The sequence below is a fragment of the Myxine glutinosa genome, chromosome 1 (assembly GCF_964187855.1).
Source record: "Myxine glutinosa chromosome 1, kmMyxGlut1.1, whole genome shotgun sequence".
NCBI lineage: Eukaryota > Metazoa > Chordata > Myxini > Myxiniformes > Myxinidae > Myxine > Myxine glutinosa.
Window position 1 is genome coordinate 216,864,002 of NC_136261.1, and position 16,101 is coordinate 216,880,102.

A 16,101-nucleotide genomic window follows, 5' to 3' on the forward strand; every position below is an offset into this window, starting at 1 on the left:
ATGAGATGTCCACCAAACCCAGATTCATCCGTCGGACTTCCAGATGGTGAAGCGTGATTCATCATTCTAGAGAACACGTTTCCACTGCTCCAGAGTCCAATAACAGCGAGCTTTACACCACTCCAGCCGATGCTTGGCATTGCGCATGGTGATCTTAGGCTTGTGTGCGGCTGCTCGGCCATGGAAACCCATTTCATGAAGCTCCCGACGCACAGTTCTTGTGCTGACGTTACTTCCAGAGGCAGTTTGGAACTCGGTAGTGAGTGTTGCAACCGAGGACAGACTATTTTTATGTGCTTCAGCACTCGGCGGTCCCGTTCTGTGAGCTTGTGTGGCCTACCACTTCGCGGCTGAGCTGTTGGTGCTCCTAGACGTTTCCACTTCACAATATCCGCACTTACAGATGACCAGGGCAATTCTAGCAGGACATAAATTTGACGAACTGACTGGTTGGAAATGTGGCATCCTATGATGGTGCCACGTTGAAAGTCGCTGAGCTCTTCAGTACGGCCCATTCTACTGCCAATGTTTGTCTATGGAGATTGCATGACTGTGTGCTTGAATATATGTACCTGTCAGCAATGGGTGTGGCTTAAACAGCCGAATCCACGAATTAGAAGGGGTGTCCGCATACTTTTGGTCATGTAGTGTATGTTGCTAAGCAAGGGTTCTATTGGGCGTTCAAAATGTCCTCGAAATGCGATGCTCGCCATGTTCGAAAGACATCCTATTTGTTTGTTTTTTCAACATATAGTGTACCTGGACTTCAATATACAGTTCTTGTTTCATTTGTCCTTCAAACTTTGTATAGCAGTAAAATATAAATTTTCAGATTGTTCCTTCAGCCGTGTTCAGGTTACTCGGCCTCAGTGGCCACACAGGTGGGACTTCAAATGTCAAAACGGATAATAGTCATTTGGGGGCCAAGTCTGGGCTTTACGGGGACTGATATGGTCGCTTGAAGCTAAAGCCACGAAAATGGCTGTCTATGCAACGTAAGCACATTGTCATGAAGGAGGAACACCTAATTGGCCAGCATCCCTCTGTGTTTGTGCTTGATGGGCCACCACAATTTTAGTATGAGGCTGGTGGAATATTCCCCTGCGATTGTAGTTTTGAGGCATGTAGTCAATAGGTGAGAATTCCTTGGCCTCCCAAAATATTGATGCCATGATCTTGCTAGCTGACAGTTGGGTGCAAGGTTTCTTGGTCGGTGGCGATCTCCTGTGCTTACAATGCATGGATTCCAATGTAGTTTTAGGATGTTGTTGGTGAAGCCATGTTTTATCACCTATTACCAGATGGGTGGCAAAGTCCGCTTCATATGCATCAACCAGTTCGAGAACTTTGTGGCTTTGTGCCAGCCATTGGCGTCGATCATGAATGTTGAGGTTTTGGGGAATCCATATTGCTCAGACCATGGACCTGCTGAATCGTTCGTAAGTGGTGCTGAGTATTATGCCTCGACAAATTCCAAGTTCTGTGGAACTTTAGGCGACCTTGACATGGCATCTCCCACGCTTGATTTGCCTCGATTTTGGGCACATTGTAGGTGTTGTAGCATCTGTTTCCCACCATGATTTGAGGTAATCTCAAAGCGATTCACATCCATGCAGAAAACAGCTGCAAGTTTGGCATTCGTAGCCCTTGAGGGTGCACCTTCCCCGTACATGGCAACCATACATTTGGGGAATCTGGACATGGTACCTTTGCATATAAACATTTGACACCTCTGCTCAATTTTAATGTTGTATAATGTAGAAACGACAACAGTCATTAACTATCTATATTATAATAGCCGTAGATGATTCTGTTGGGTGTCTGTCCGGGGTGTGGCTTACTCGGTTTGCAGAGTAGCTCCACCCATAGCTCCACCCATTCTGGGAGTGGCTTCATATAATTATAAACAAATATCCACCATTTTATTAACTCGCATAGCTTTGAGGCCTGTTTTGTAGGCTCGTGGTGTCTTGCTCTCTCCCAGTTTTATTTCAAATCAAATTCGATATATCATTTCATTTTTCACAGTCGCTAACATTGTTTTAGACTCGGTTGAAAAAAAACGGGAAGAAAATACAATGAAAGTTGCCGTTTATAGAACGAAATGAATTCTCAAACGCCTGTAACTTCAAGGCCATTGAGTCTCTCTCACGCCTTTATCTCCAATCTAACTCATCATATGATTTCATTTTTATCGATGGTTTTACTTTTAGACTCGGTGTCAGCAATAATTGAGAACATTCCACACACGCGGGAAAATGCAGAGATATATTTTTAAAAATCGCGTCATGGTGTATCATACACCGCCCAACATGACACCGACGGCAATGTGTCGATATATATTAAAAATTCGCTTTTGCTTTTCCGTTAAGATATATTACTTTTTTGTCTGATGACAGTCGTCACAAAAACGTCAACAATGATGCCGACATATATTTCTTCGTTTTTATTTCATTCAACATTATTAGCCGGAAGTAAAATATGTTTCAGGACATTTCAGGACAGGGAATTTCTTCGTTTTTTAAAATTAGTTATGTGCGCATACACTTTAAATAGGTTTATTTGAAATCTTTAATTTTCCACAATATAATTTACTTGCCATTTATCATTTGATGATTACGAGACAAATTCCTCTTGAGGATCGTGACAATTCATGCGCTGCGTGGAAACTTCTATTTCCAAAATGAATGAGATGATCGATGAAGAACGCAGACTTGAACAGGATGTAGCAAGAAAACGAATGAGACGGGCGAACGAGTCCGTCGACGAACGTCAATGCAAACTTGCGGGGTCACCCGTGGGAATCCCACGGGCATGGATGTGTGACATTTCGACATATTGAGTTAGATGCTGCACATTCATTTTTACAAAATGGTTACTGGCAAGTCATCAGATCCAGAAATGGTGTAATGAACACAATTTATTTACGCGCAAGCAAGAAAGCAAGACGGCCCGATTTCCGATGCCGACGGGGGGCGAGACGGGCCGATTTGGAGCAAGAAAAAGAACGAGACGGGAGAAAAACGAGAGAAACGAGACGGGGAAAGCCGATTGGAGAGGCGAGTGAGGAGCGATTGGAGAGGCGAGTGAGGAGCGATTGGAGAGGCGAGTGAGGAGCGATTGGAGAGGCGAGAGGAGCGATTGGAGAGGCGAGTGAGGAGCGATTGGAGAGGCGAGTGAGGAGCGATTGGAGAGGCGAGTGAGGAGCGATTGGAGAGGCGAGTGAGGGGCGAGTGAGGAGCGATTGGAGAGGCGAGTGACGAGCGATTGGAGAGGCGAGTGACGAGCGATTGGAGAGGCGAGTGAGGAGCGATTGGAGAGGCGAGTGAGGAGCGATTGGAGAGGCGAGTGAGGAGCGATTGGAGAGGCGAGTGAGGAGCGATTGGAGAGGCGAGTGAGGAGCGATTGGAGAGGCGAGTGAGGAGCGATTGGAGAGGCGAGTGAGGAGCGATTGGAGAGGCGAGTGAGGAGCGATTGGAGAGGCGAGTGAGGAGCGATTGGAGAGGCGAGTGAGGAGCGATTGGAGAGGAGAGTGAGGGATTGGAGAGGAGAGGAGTGTGAGGGATTGGAGAGGTGAGGGATTGGAGAGGAGAGTGTCAGGTGGATAGAGGAGAGTGTCAGGTGGAGAGGAGTGAGGGGTCACATATTATGTGAAATAAATAAATTGTGTTCATTACACCATTTCTGGATCTGATGAATTGCCAGTAACCATTTTGAATGTGCAGCATCTAACTCAATATGTCGAAATGTCCCACACGTCCATGCCCGTGGGATTACCACGGGTGACCCCACTAGTTGTCATATAAAGAGCATACATGCGTGCAGGTTTGTAATGAGCCAAAGAACTTCTGCTTTCAGGTGCAAATGAACAGCCCGTTCCGAGAACTCTTCTAGTTTCCGTCATTCCTTATGGTAACTTGAGGGCTGACCGAACACTTTTAACCTGCACTTAAAAAAAAATAAAAAAATGTTTGGACACATCATAAGTTTGGTAAGTTGGTAATCCTTGTAGGCATTGTGGTTTTATTATCATATTTTACTATTTCTTCTTCTTTCTGGCTGGTGTACTTTTCCAGGAAACAGTGAGAAATGTGCTGCTCCATTCATGGCTTCGCAGGATACTGGGTTGGTTTTGAAAATGTTAATCGTACATCAGCAGCTTGATAAGTTGGCCTCGTAGTGGAACAACATTCCAGGGTTCTGAGCATTGCTTCGCTGTTAACCATTGACCAGCAGCGTTTGCTACAGTGGGCAGAAATTTGAGAACGAATGCACTTAGCGATGCATTTGCAGAGTTTTCGATCCAACGGTCCTTCCCATAACCGTGCAATAGTAAAATTCCCGAAATTACGGAGCATTGTATGAACATTGGGGAGGGCAGGTTTTTGCACAAATGGTATTTGTGCGATGGAGGAGGGTGTGGGTGGGGGAGCAACTGCGGGAAGAGATGGCGGATGTTATTGAATGTTGAAAAGACGTTTTTACATTTATATTTGAATGTCTCTCAATGAAAGGTCTTCCTCTCTATTAGCCGAATTGTACTTCACCAGATGTTCTTGATGATGTTAAGCTCTTTTTAATTTTTTTAAAATACATTTTCCTATTCTGATTAAGGCTATATGAGAGGTTTTGCATTTACAGGTAGGTATATTGCATGACTATGAAGACACTTACCCTTAAACTCGCTATTTGTGAAATGCAAGCGTATTGGTGTGTGTATAGGATTACTTTTGGAAGTGTATCGGATTTTTCAAACCAACACTCAGACATTCAGTGTGACCGGAGCTCAACCATCCAGTTTCTACTTCTGTGATTTGTTCAGTGTCTTGAGTCATAATCAAAAGGTGTGGGATTGTTGTTTGTAAAATAGACAAGTCAGGAGACGACGATGGTTCGCGAGCGAGCGGTATTCAATGACAAAAGACGGACTATAACCGAAACAGGCCCGGACAGGTCAAAACGAAGGTTACTGACCTTGAAATGAGATAGAAAATAATGTATAATCAGTTATGAGGTTCGTTCGCCACACAATACCGAAAAATCGGTGAAAAATGAAATGAAAAAAAAAAATGTGGGAAGAGATGGCGGATGGTGAAGACATGTGGGACTAGACACATGACATTGGCCTAACCATATATCGAAACCCCTGTCAGATTCCACCAAACCCCTCGGAGAAGATGTAGCTTGAACTCGATTACCCCCTAAAAAGACATCTTTTTCGGGCATGGCTCCGCCCACAATGGGCGCAATATGCCCACTCTGGGCAGGACACAACTAGATCATGATATCAACCTCCCACCCAAGTTTCATCAAGATCGGATGATATCATCGGGTAGTTATGCTGCGGACAGACAGACAGATACACATATATGACGAATATAGTGGTCACCAGATAACTCGTGAACCAATTTTAGTGTTTTCGTTTTGTTTAATTATTTTGGCAATGATAATATGGCTTGAGGAGTGGGTTTTTTTGTCCATTATGTTGTAAACGGTCGTGTATGCCTGTTCGTAATTTTTGTGTACGCAGGACAACGCAACGTGTTGCAATGGGCAAATTGATGTCGGAAATGGAATTATGTGTGTCTGTGTCTGCCCGTACAATGTGCCCAGTAGGATCATATAGTTTGGTTTTCTGTTGTTTGCGATAGGGCAGCTGCCTGCATGGTGAGAAGGTATATCATGATTATCATCTTAAATAGCCTCAATTTGTGGAACCCTCATTACCTCCGCCACCGAAGGTGCATGGAGGTTATGTTTTAACCCCTGTCTGTCTGTCTGTCTGTGTGTCTGTTTGTCTGTTAACAAGATACCTCAAAAAGTTGTGGATGGATTCGGACAAAATTTGGCATTTTGTCCGAAGAGTGCATGTCACAAGGACGAAATTATTAGATTTTGGTGAAGATCCGGATTCGGATCTGGCTACTAGAATTTTAAGTGATTCTTCACCATTGGGAGACGGGGCCAAAAACGATATATAGCAAGATATCTCAAAAAGTTGTGGACGAAACTTGGTGGAGAGGTTGTGTGTGTGACGAGGACAAATAGATTCGATTTTGGTGAAGATCTGAATATGGATTTGGATACGAAAATTATTTAATTTATAAGTGATTCTTCACCATTGAGAGATTGGGTGAAAACCGATATATAACATGACATTAAAAAAGTTACGGATGAGTTATGGCTAAACTTGGTGGATGAGTTGATTAGGTGACGAGAACAAGTGATTCGATTTTGGTTCAGGTACGAATCCAGATCCGGCCCATCATTGGGATACAAACGTAAACTGTTCAGTCTGGTGGAGGTTTGCGGTCTGCTGAGTGCCGTTTAACTTAATATCAGTTATATACTCTACCCCAATTGTCACTACTGAGCTGCAATTTTCTCTTGTGTTCTGAACAACAAATGGCAATGTTTTATTCATTCATTTTGCATGGGTAACAAGGGATGGTATGTTTTTGTTTTTTTTGTGTGATGAAGAAACAAGAGACTGGACAGGTATTGATGGATCAGGTGTCTACAGAGCTGGGCCTCAGCCATCCGGAGTACTTTGGCCTGCAGATACCTACGCAGGGGCGCAGCCCACTTGTACGTACCTTGTTTGTCATGTCACTTTCATTTTGTTTTGTTCTTCTGTGTCCAGAATTGTGTGGTTGCTTGACATTCGGCATGTTTGTGGCGGTTTCCATGGTTGGTGGGTTGCACTCAGGACATGGGAAATATATATGATTACCGAGATTCTTTCCATTTCATTAGTTCGGCAGTCGTTACCAGTTGCGCTTAGCTCCGTCTGCTTTGCTTTGCAACAACACAACGTCAACGCAAGGGTTCAGTTGGGTACGAGTTCTGGTCAGAAATTTAGTTGGCTTGCAAATATTTTTTATGTCTCCGCCCCAGAAGGTCGCCGGAGGCATTATGTTTTCGGGTTGTCTGTCCGTCCGTACGGGCCAAACCTCGTTTTTCTCAGGAACCACATGTCCGATTGAGACGAAACTTTCAGGGCAGGAGTGACACCCATGCAGAATGTTTTTATGATAATTGTGACATCATAGGTCACGTGGTATGGCCGCCATCTTGGATTAAACGCAAATAATTAAAAATATATTTCTCGGAAACCGCTGAATGGAATAAACTTGGCACATTGTAAAGTACGCCCAATGGGGAACAAAAGCATGATGATGACCTCATAGGTGAAGGGGTATACCAGCCAAAAATGTTTTATCAAACTCCTTATCCTAAAAATCTCTCCCCATCTTGTCTCCCGTTCCCTTTATTTCCTCTTATGTGTCCGTTTTTTTTTTTGTCATTAATGTTAGCTCTTACACGAGCCTCGATCCTGTATCCAAAAAAAAAGAAAGAAAAAAAATTTAAAATCTGAAACTGCTTCACTGATCAATGTGAAACCTGTCATGGCTGGTGAAAATGTGATACTTGAAAACAGCTGAAGGGATTTAAATCAAACTTGTTTATTTTAGGACAGTGAACGAGGGCATCTACCCGTTGTGGGACTATGCGGAGGCATATTGGCGACAGTCGCATTGCTCTAGTTGGTTAGTATTGTGTTGCTCCATAGCTGGAGAAAATACTATTGAATAATAAAAATAGTTTATCGGCAACATTTGTGGACAAGTTTATGTACTATCGACATATTACATCGGCAAAACAATGTTGTGAGATTCGGAACTTCATTAATAATGGCCTTTCTTTTCTTTTTTTTAACTGCATGTAATTAAACGATGACTATTTTCTCCTTCATATCCATTTGGGGACCCTTTCCTGCAGAAATGGTTGGATCTTAGCAAGATCGTGAAGAAACAACTAATCAGTGAGTAAATGGCTTCCTGATTAAACTTCCACCATGCCTCATTAATGTTCCCGTGTTGTTGTTTTTTGGGAGCATGGATGAAACTGAAGTTGGTGAAGCATTTGATTGAGTACTTTTTATTATCACTGTCATCGTTCCACGCTAGATCAGCTGTAGGCCTATTGTTCTTGCTGGGGGGTTTTTTTTTTTTATCCCTGCCACCAAAGGTGGGCGGAGGTTATGTTTTCACCCCTGTTTTTTTCTATTTGAGCAGGATATCTCAAAAAAAACTTGTGGACGGATTCGGCCGATAGTGGGGCGGCTTAGCCCAAATATTCAAAAGAATTGTGCATTTTGTGATACAAGCACCAAATTTGGCACACTAGTAGACTATCATATTATGAAAAGATCTGGATATTGGGCCATCTCAGATTCAGAGATTTGATTTTTGCAAGATTTGCAGATTTTGCAAGCTGAAATTGCAACGCCAGGGACGGCCGACTCCTTCCTACGAGCTGCCCACGTCACCCGCACAAGAAGAGCTCATCAAATCACTGCAGCGGCACTGCACATCCTGCAACACCGTGCGTATGAACGCCACTGTATGACATATGCTGATGATGCAGAAGACCTGCCTGAGTTCGAAGACTGGTGTCACCAGTGAGGAGAAGACATTCCCAACTTTCAGTACTGGGCAACTGTGCTGGAACTAGAGATGTTGGTACTGGTCTACGTGCGTTCTCTGCGGCAGGCTTCATTCACGACGTACCTTGATGCCCTGACGGAACTGGTCCCATGGTTCCATGCCTTAGACCACACACACTATGCCAGGTGGGTCCCTGTTCACCTGAGGGACACGGTTGCACTCCCAATGAAGCACCCAGATGTAGCCAGAGAATTCAGGGCTGGCAACTTCACTGTACAGAAGACGAAGAAGGTGTTCTCTTCGATCCCAATCGAATCGAAATCTTGCAAAAATCAAATCTTTGAATCTGAGATGGCCCAATATCCAGATCTTTTCATAATATGATAGTCTACTAGTGTACCAAATTTGGTGCTTGTATCACAAAATGCACAACAGGTTTGCTATGCTGCTACACTATAAGCCATAAAGATGGCTTTTATAGCAACTGAGACGAATGCCTATTTTGGGAAGACCCTTGTATGTGTTTGTAGAACTTTATGCTGGTCTAAAAAAGGAAGGTAAATTTGAAGGTGTCATGCATGCTTCCTTATTTCAACTCGAGATGTTACTGCTTGGAATCCTTGATTGTTGCTAGTCACTCTTATTATTATTAACCCTCTGCCTATAAGATAGGGGGAGGTTTATACCTGGTGTAGAGTTTGTTTCTGAAATTAGTAGCCCCAATTTTAATGTTACATCGGAATTTATTCATCCCCTTCATCATTTAGGTTTCCTTTTTTTTTTCTTTTTTCTTTTTTTCCTGCCAATTTCCAAGCTGTATCGTGGATTCGGGTGGGATTTTCTGAATGGAATTTTGCAACAATAATGGGAATATAAAGTATGCTTGGTTGACATTTTAAAACCTTGACCTAATTATAAGGTCATGACCTAATTATACGAAAAATTACCTTTCTTACCATAACTTGACTAATCGTCTGATCGGAACAAAATTTCCCTCTCTCGATAGCCTCGAGCAAGCCATATTTGCACTCGATTCACATCACAACCCTCTGGGTGAAGGGGCAGGGTCAAATGGCAATAAAAAAAGGTTTTTATTTCTTTATTTATTGTCATTGCTCAATTTCACCAATGCGGAATCTTTAAGATCGCTTGGCCTTCCAAGATGTCCTTGCATTATAATAGTGTACCTGTGCTGAAGTTATGCACCTGATATCTGATTAGTGTGCTTGACCTACTTTTTCCGATTGTGATGTAATTAACAAAAAACACCTTTTTAGTCATAACTTGAATACTTTTCCTCCGATTTTCATGATGTTGAGTTTTATGGGTCGACTGTATATGGGCACACATTTTCTTAATTTAAACTCTATCCCTAAATTTTGAAGGTCAAGGTCATATGGCCATCATTGGATCATCACAGGCTCCAGGGGAAGCTTATCCTCGGCAATCACTTTGTGATCGCAGATATAGAGTAGTTGTTGTTGTTGTTGTTATTTTCTATTACTAATTGGTCAAATATTCATGTGTAAATCTACCTCAAAATGTACAACTTTTGTTTTAATTACCGGCTGTTTTCAGAGGATGCACCATCACTTTTGATTTTTCAAGTCAAGTATTTTGTCCAGGAGCCTGAAAAATTGCCAGATGAGCACACAAGGTCAGCTGGTGTTGAACATGTTTGAGTAAATCGCTAGCCTGCTGTTTGCTTTAAAATTTGTACCATAAGTAAATTTTCAACAACATCATGGTACGTGAGCACATGTGGTTTTTGTTGTAAACTAACACTTCATTGGCAGTGCAGCATTTGACCCATTCCATAACCACATGATGTAAATGGCAGTCTTTCCTATTGTTTGACATTTTGGACACCCTTGGCTCAATATAATGGTTTTAATTGTGGATTCCTATGTATCTCTATATGCACACTTTTAGGTACCTCTTTTTTGTGCACCTGAGACAAGAAATTACTAATAATCGGTGAGTTTGGTAAAGGCTCATGGAACGGGGTAATATTGCCCATGTTGTATCATTAGCTATGATGCTGTGGATTGTGATGCCTTTTTTTACATTGGAGAATTTGCATGAAGTTACTCCAATGTGCAGTTTGTAATTTTTGCCTGCATTAGTATTTGTTGGATTTGCATCCTGTGGCAGTGTTGCTTGTTATAATTTGCTCTCAAAGTAATCACCCCCCTGTGGCTTGATGATGCGTGTTTGAGAATAGCGCTGGATGATTATTCCGCCTTTTGTCTTCTCTTCTTTTCTCTTCTCTTCTTTTCTCTTCCTTATACCAGGCTGTCTTGTCCTGAGGAGACTGCTGTGAATCTGGCTGCTTATGTTGTCCAAGGTGGGTTGGTTTAGAGTCGCAGAGGAGAGAGAGGATGGAGGAGGAAAAGAAAGAGAAGAGGGAGGCATTGTCATTTTATATTTTGACAAACCATGTGACTGGCACTGTGACAAAAAATATTTATTTGGAAACCTGGGGCACAGGCATAAATAAGCAAAGAAACTTTATTTATCAGATTTTCCCCTTTGGAATGGTTCTTTGGACTGGTCCCTGGGGGAATGATACTTCAAAGCTCTTCATTTTGAGCTGATTTTTACCTCCTCGGTAACACTTAAAAAGCACAGTGTCAAGAAATTGAAGCTTAAAGTCTGTCTTGCACACCTGCCCTTCGCGATTGTCACCTTTAGGTGCCTTTCATTTGCCAGTGACGCATATTCCTTTCAAATATTTGTAAGTGTGAATCCTGTAAGTGTGAATTTGGAACCCTCCATCCTCGATTTTACCATGGTGTATTTCACATGAGTATGGCGTTGTGTGCTCACACGGAAGCCCAATTCCAAATTCCTGACGATTACCATTGTGAAAGGTAATAGCAAGCCACCTCATGTATTCTTTGACTCAAGACTGCTTTGGCAGCACAAATGCTCTCGGAGGAGTATGGACATTTTATTGGAATCTCGGTGTACGTACTCCCAATTCTGTATTGCATGACAAATTGACATGCGGATTGTTCTTTGGCACATAAGCAGATTCGAATTGAGTGGGTTTGTGTACCCCCCATTTTTCACACCTATGGGTTGGCCTGTTTTGCATTCTTTTTATATACGTTGGTGACGGCATGGTCTCGAGTTTTATAAATAGTTTAGCTATAATGTGAGATTTCTCCTTCTCAAATCTACATCAAATCTCGATGGCAATTGTCCTGTTCTTTGAATATTCTCGACGTCCTTGTACGTCACCTTGTCTTATTTCGTCACCTTCTTTTGGAGCATGACAGAGGAAATGGGAGGGTGGAAAGGTATTCTTGGCCCAACATTTCTTTCACTGTTTTAACCCATCACCCATTTAACTCCGACATTTTGTTGAGTAAATGAGCATTGAACTCACTGACCAATTATTTTTCTAACGAGCAGAAATTATGTAAACTGCTTAAAACCTTGTTGCTTCCTCGTTGCTCAACTGCAATGTTGCCGAGCTGATGAAGTTGACAGTGAAGGTGCAGATGCTCCACAGCTTTGCATGGTGGGTTGGGTTGAACTGGCCTGAACTGGAAAAATTTCAGCAATGAAAGAACACAAAAAGTGATTTTTGTCATGTACGAAATATTAATACATGAAATTTAGAAATTTCAAATGGAGATCCGAACATATTGAAAGTGATGGGTATTTGAAATGCTGAGATGAACAGGGAATGATAAGCTATGGGGCCTTTGTGGCTAAATTTGATTATAAATGTTAAATAATCCTTTGATTCTTCCCAGCTCTTCCAGGATGCATGCATTCTTACAGAAGCCCTTTCCTGGTTAAACTTCTAAAATCCAGGCTGTCTGCACACCTCAACTCTTGTTGTTTTCTTCTGTTTGTGGAAGCACCTTGCTGAGGTTGTTTTGTGTCTCTCTTCCCTCAAGGACTTCAAGCAAGCGGTGTACCACCATATCTTGTCATCCCTCATCCCTACCTGCAATATTTCCTAACCCCATTAACCTTACCTGACCGACCACTCTTCCTTGCCGTTTTCTTCCCCTCTCTCTCTCTCTCTCTCTCTCTCTCTCGCTCGCTCTCGCTCTCTCTCTCGCTCGCTCTCTCTCTCGCTCGCTTTCTCTCTCGCTCGCTCTCTCTCTCGCTCTCTCTCTCTCGCTCGATCTCTTTCTCGCTCTCTCTCGCTCGCTCTCTCTCTCGCTCGCTCGCTCTCTCTCTCTCTCGCTCGCTCGCTCTCTCTCTCTCTCTCGCTCGCTCGCTCTCTCTCTCGCTCGCTCTCTCTCTCTCTCTCGCTCTCTCTCTCGCTCTCTCTCTCTCTCTCGCTCTCTCTCTCTCTCTCGCTCTCTTCTCTTCTCTTCCTCTCCTTCTCTCTCGCTCTCTCTCTCTCCTACTCTCTTCTCTTTCTATATATCTCGAACCTCTCCCCCCCCCCCTCCCCCCCCACTCTCTCTCTCTCTTCCTCTCCTTATCTCTCTCCTTCCTCCTCTTCCTCTCTCTCCTCTCCTACTCTCTCTCTCTCTCTCTCTCGCGCTCTCCTTCCCCTCTCTCTATATATATCTCTCTCTCTCTATCTATATCTCTATATCTCTATCTCTCTATCTCTATATCTCTATATCTCTATATCTCTATATCTCTCTATCTCTATATCTCTATATCTATATCTCTATCTCTCTCTATATCTCTATATCTCTATATCTCTATCTCTATATCTCTATATCTCTATATCTCTATATCTCTATATCTCTATATCTCTATATCTCTATATCTCTATATCTATATCTCTATATCTCTATATCTCTATATCTCTATATCTCTATATCTCTATCTCTATATCTCTATATCTATATCTCTATATCTCTATCTCTATATCTCTCTTCCTCTCTCCCCCCTCCCCCTCTCTCTCTCTATATCTATATATCTATATCTCTATCTCTCTTCCTCTCTCCCCCCTCCCCCTCTCTCTCTCTATATCTATATATCTATATCTATATCTCTCTCTATATATATCTCTCTCTCTCTCTAAACTCCTGGTGTTGGCTTAACGGTTAGGCTTGGGATCCTAGGATCCTGGGTTCGAATCCCGGTCGATCGCTGAATTAACGCCAGGGGGGTTTACTCAGCCTGTCATCCTTCCGAGGTCGGCAAATTGAGTACCAGCTTGCTGGGATGAATGATCACGGTGTGTACCCCGATTTAGAATATGTACACCGTATCCCTGCGCATCGTAAGAGGCGACTCAGGGTTGGCGTCAGGAAGGGCATCCGGCCATAAAAGCATTGCCTCAAACAGGGAACCATGATTGTCATGGGGCCCGCAAGGCTCTAGTGGGGAAAATGGCCTTGAAACGATCATTCATTCATTCATTCTCTCTATATCTCTCTCTCTTCCTCTCTCTATATCTCTCTCTTACTCTTCTTCCTGCCCCTCTCTATCTCCCCAAAACTCTCTCTCTCTCTCTCTCTCTCTCTCTCTCTCTCTCTCTCTCTCTCTCTCTCTCCCAACCCCACTTTCTCATTTCCTCATTTGTTGCATATACCTGCTGCCCCATTGCCAGTTTGCCACCTTTTATTCTGTCTCCTTGTTCTCTCACATGATTGGTCGTTTTGAATACAAAAAAGTAGTAAAACCCACTGAAACTTTGTCAAAAGGCATCAGTATCATAAATATTGGTAATTGATGAATGATAGTAAAAATCCTACTCGTCCATTAATTTTTGTTAGGATTTTGGTATAAATTTGTAGTTGTTGCTTTTGCTTCTTCTTTTACAGAGGAGTTGTGCTAGTCGCGATAAGCAGTGTGTGGTTGCTTTTGACTTCCCCTAATAACTGTTACCTGACTTCTGATTCACCTTTTCCTTCTACCCTTCTTCTGAACAGCGGAGCAGGGAGATTTCGAGCCTTCTCTGTCAGTACCTGCTTACCTTTCTCAAATTCGGCTGCTGCCTGAACCAACAGCAGAGCGACTAGAACAAGTTTCTAAGCTTCATGAGGAACACAGGTGAATATTGAAAAGGGGGGTGGAGGAGGTTAAAAAAAAAGTGTGAAAGGAATTTATATCTTCTACCACTTTCTCCACTTTTCTCCTGACTTATGTGTTGTTGTCTTAAATTTCCCTCCCATACTTGTCAGAAAATCCCTTTCAGAAGAAAATCCTCAGAATCCCTGTCTCCACTCACATATTTAGCGTGAAGCTCTTCACGGGAGCCTCTCATCCGTGTCAAGGCTGGAGCACCCCACGACAGTGTCATCATCTTCATCAATGATCCCTCTGATTCCCTAGAAAATCTTGCCTATTTCTTTGCTGAGTAATCCACCCTCTGCCGTATAATTTCTCATCTATCAGACAGGCAAGCAGCAACCTCTTCCCTCTCTGCCGACCTTGGTAGAATCAGGAGCTTGTCAAACACTTGGACTATGTCCTTAAGCCCCAACAAATCGCACACTCACCCTGTCTCTCAGAAAGGACCATCTGGCAAACCCTCTCATCTACAGGTAGTGGACAAAAAAAATGGAAACACAAGTAAAGTCACGAAATAGGGTGTTGTGCCACCACATGCTGCCTGTACAGCCTGCATGTGCTGTGGCAAAGAGTCCACCAGTGTCTGGAATTCTGCAGGAGAGATGCAGCATCATTCTTCCACGAGAAAGTCAATCAACTCGTACGTCTTTGATGGAGGTGGAAAATGCTGTCTCAGGCGTCGTTCCAGAATATTTCATAAATGCTCGATTGGGATCACATCTGGTGACTGAGAAGGCCATGACATATGGATAACATCGGCGTCATGCTCATCAAACATTTGGGTGACCACACGTGCTCTGTGGATGGGGGCATTGTCATCCTGGAAGACACCCCCTCTCAGCAGGAAAGAAATGCTGCAACATGGGGTGAAGATGATCACTCAGTACGATTGAGTAACGATCGGCATTGACCTTGCCTCCTAAGGGAATGACTGCACACAAACCATGCCAGGAAATTGCGCCCACAACATTACAGAACCACCAGACCCATTCACTGTTGGAACCAAGCACTCAGGGTTGTAGAGTTCTTTAGGTTGGTGCCACACGTGCACTCATCTGTTGGTCGAGAACATGGTGAAGGATGATTCATCTAACCATATTACATTTCTCCACTACTCGGTAGTCCATTGCCTGTGCTCTTTTCACCAGAGGTTAAGTCATTCAAACATTTAGACCTCACCATCAGCCATGGTCTTTCTTGAGCAGACTACATTTCAAAGATGGCCTCCAAAGCCAGCTGACGACTGGGCATCCTTTGTCATGCAAGGTCTTTCCTTGGCCAGTGGGAAAGTTTTACAAACCTACAAGGCCTTCATTCGTAGCTTGATGGAGTACTGGCTCTCTCCTATGGGCTGGCAACCCTGCCTCACACATTGCCCATCGCTATGTCATGGAAAACAAGGCCCTCAAAATCAGTGGGATCTCCCGTGAGGAAGCTAAGTGTCTAGGCCTGTTACTCTCACATCACAGACAGGTTGGGGGCAACACTGTATTCTACTGCCACCTTTTTGGTCTTGCACCTTCTGCCCTCTCTTGACTCTGTCCCTCCCAGATTTCTACAGGATGCACTTGGTCTGCCAGTAACCCTCTTGTTGTTGAACTCCCAAAATCCAGGCTCACTGCTCACCTCTACTCATTTGTTCCTTTTG

At 43.3% G+C, this 16,101-nt stretch overlaps 1 protein-coding gene across 7 annotated transcripts in view; it reads left to right on the plus strand.

Annotated features, from left to right (window-relative positions):
• The window catches only part of PTPN4 (protein tyrosine phosphatase non-receptor type 4), a 146,266-nt gene that overhangs the window by 68,769 nt on the left and 61,396 nt on the right, over positions 1-16,101 (plus strand). For all 7 annotated transcript variants that reach the window (XM_068126473.2, XM_068126433.2, XM_068126451.2 and 4 more), the window contains exons 3-8: positions 6,481-6,588; positions 7,783-7,825; positions 10,029-10,107; positions 10,383-10,427; positions 10,745-10,797; positions 14,312-14,432. In XM_068126473.2, coding sequence (XP_067982574.2) covers positions 6,481-6,588; positions 7,783-7,825; positions 10,029-10,107; positions 10,383-10,427; positions 10,745-10,797; positions 14,312-14,432 — 449 coding nt within the window. The remainder of the gene's footprint in view (positions 1-6,480; positions 6,589-7,782; positions 7,826-10,028; positions 10,108-10,382; positions 10,428-10,744; positions 10,798-14,311; positions 14,433-16,101) is intronic.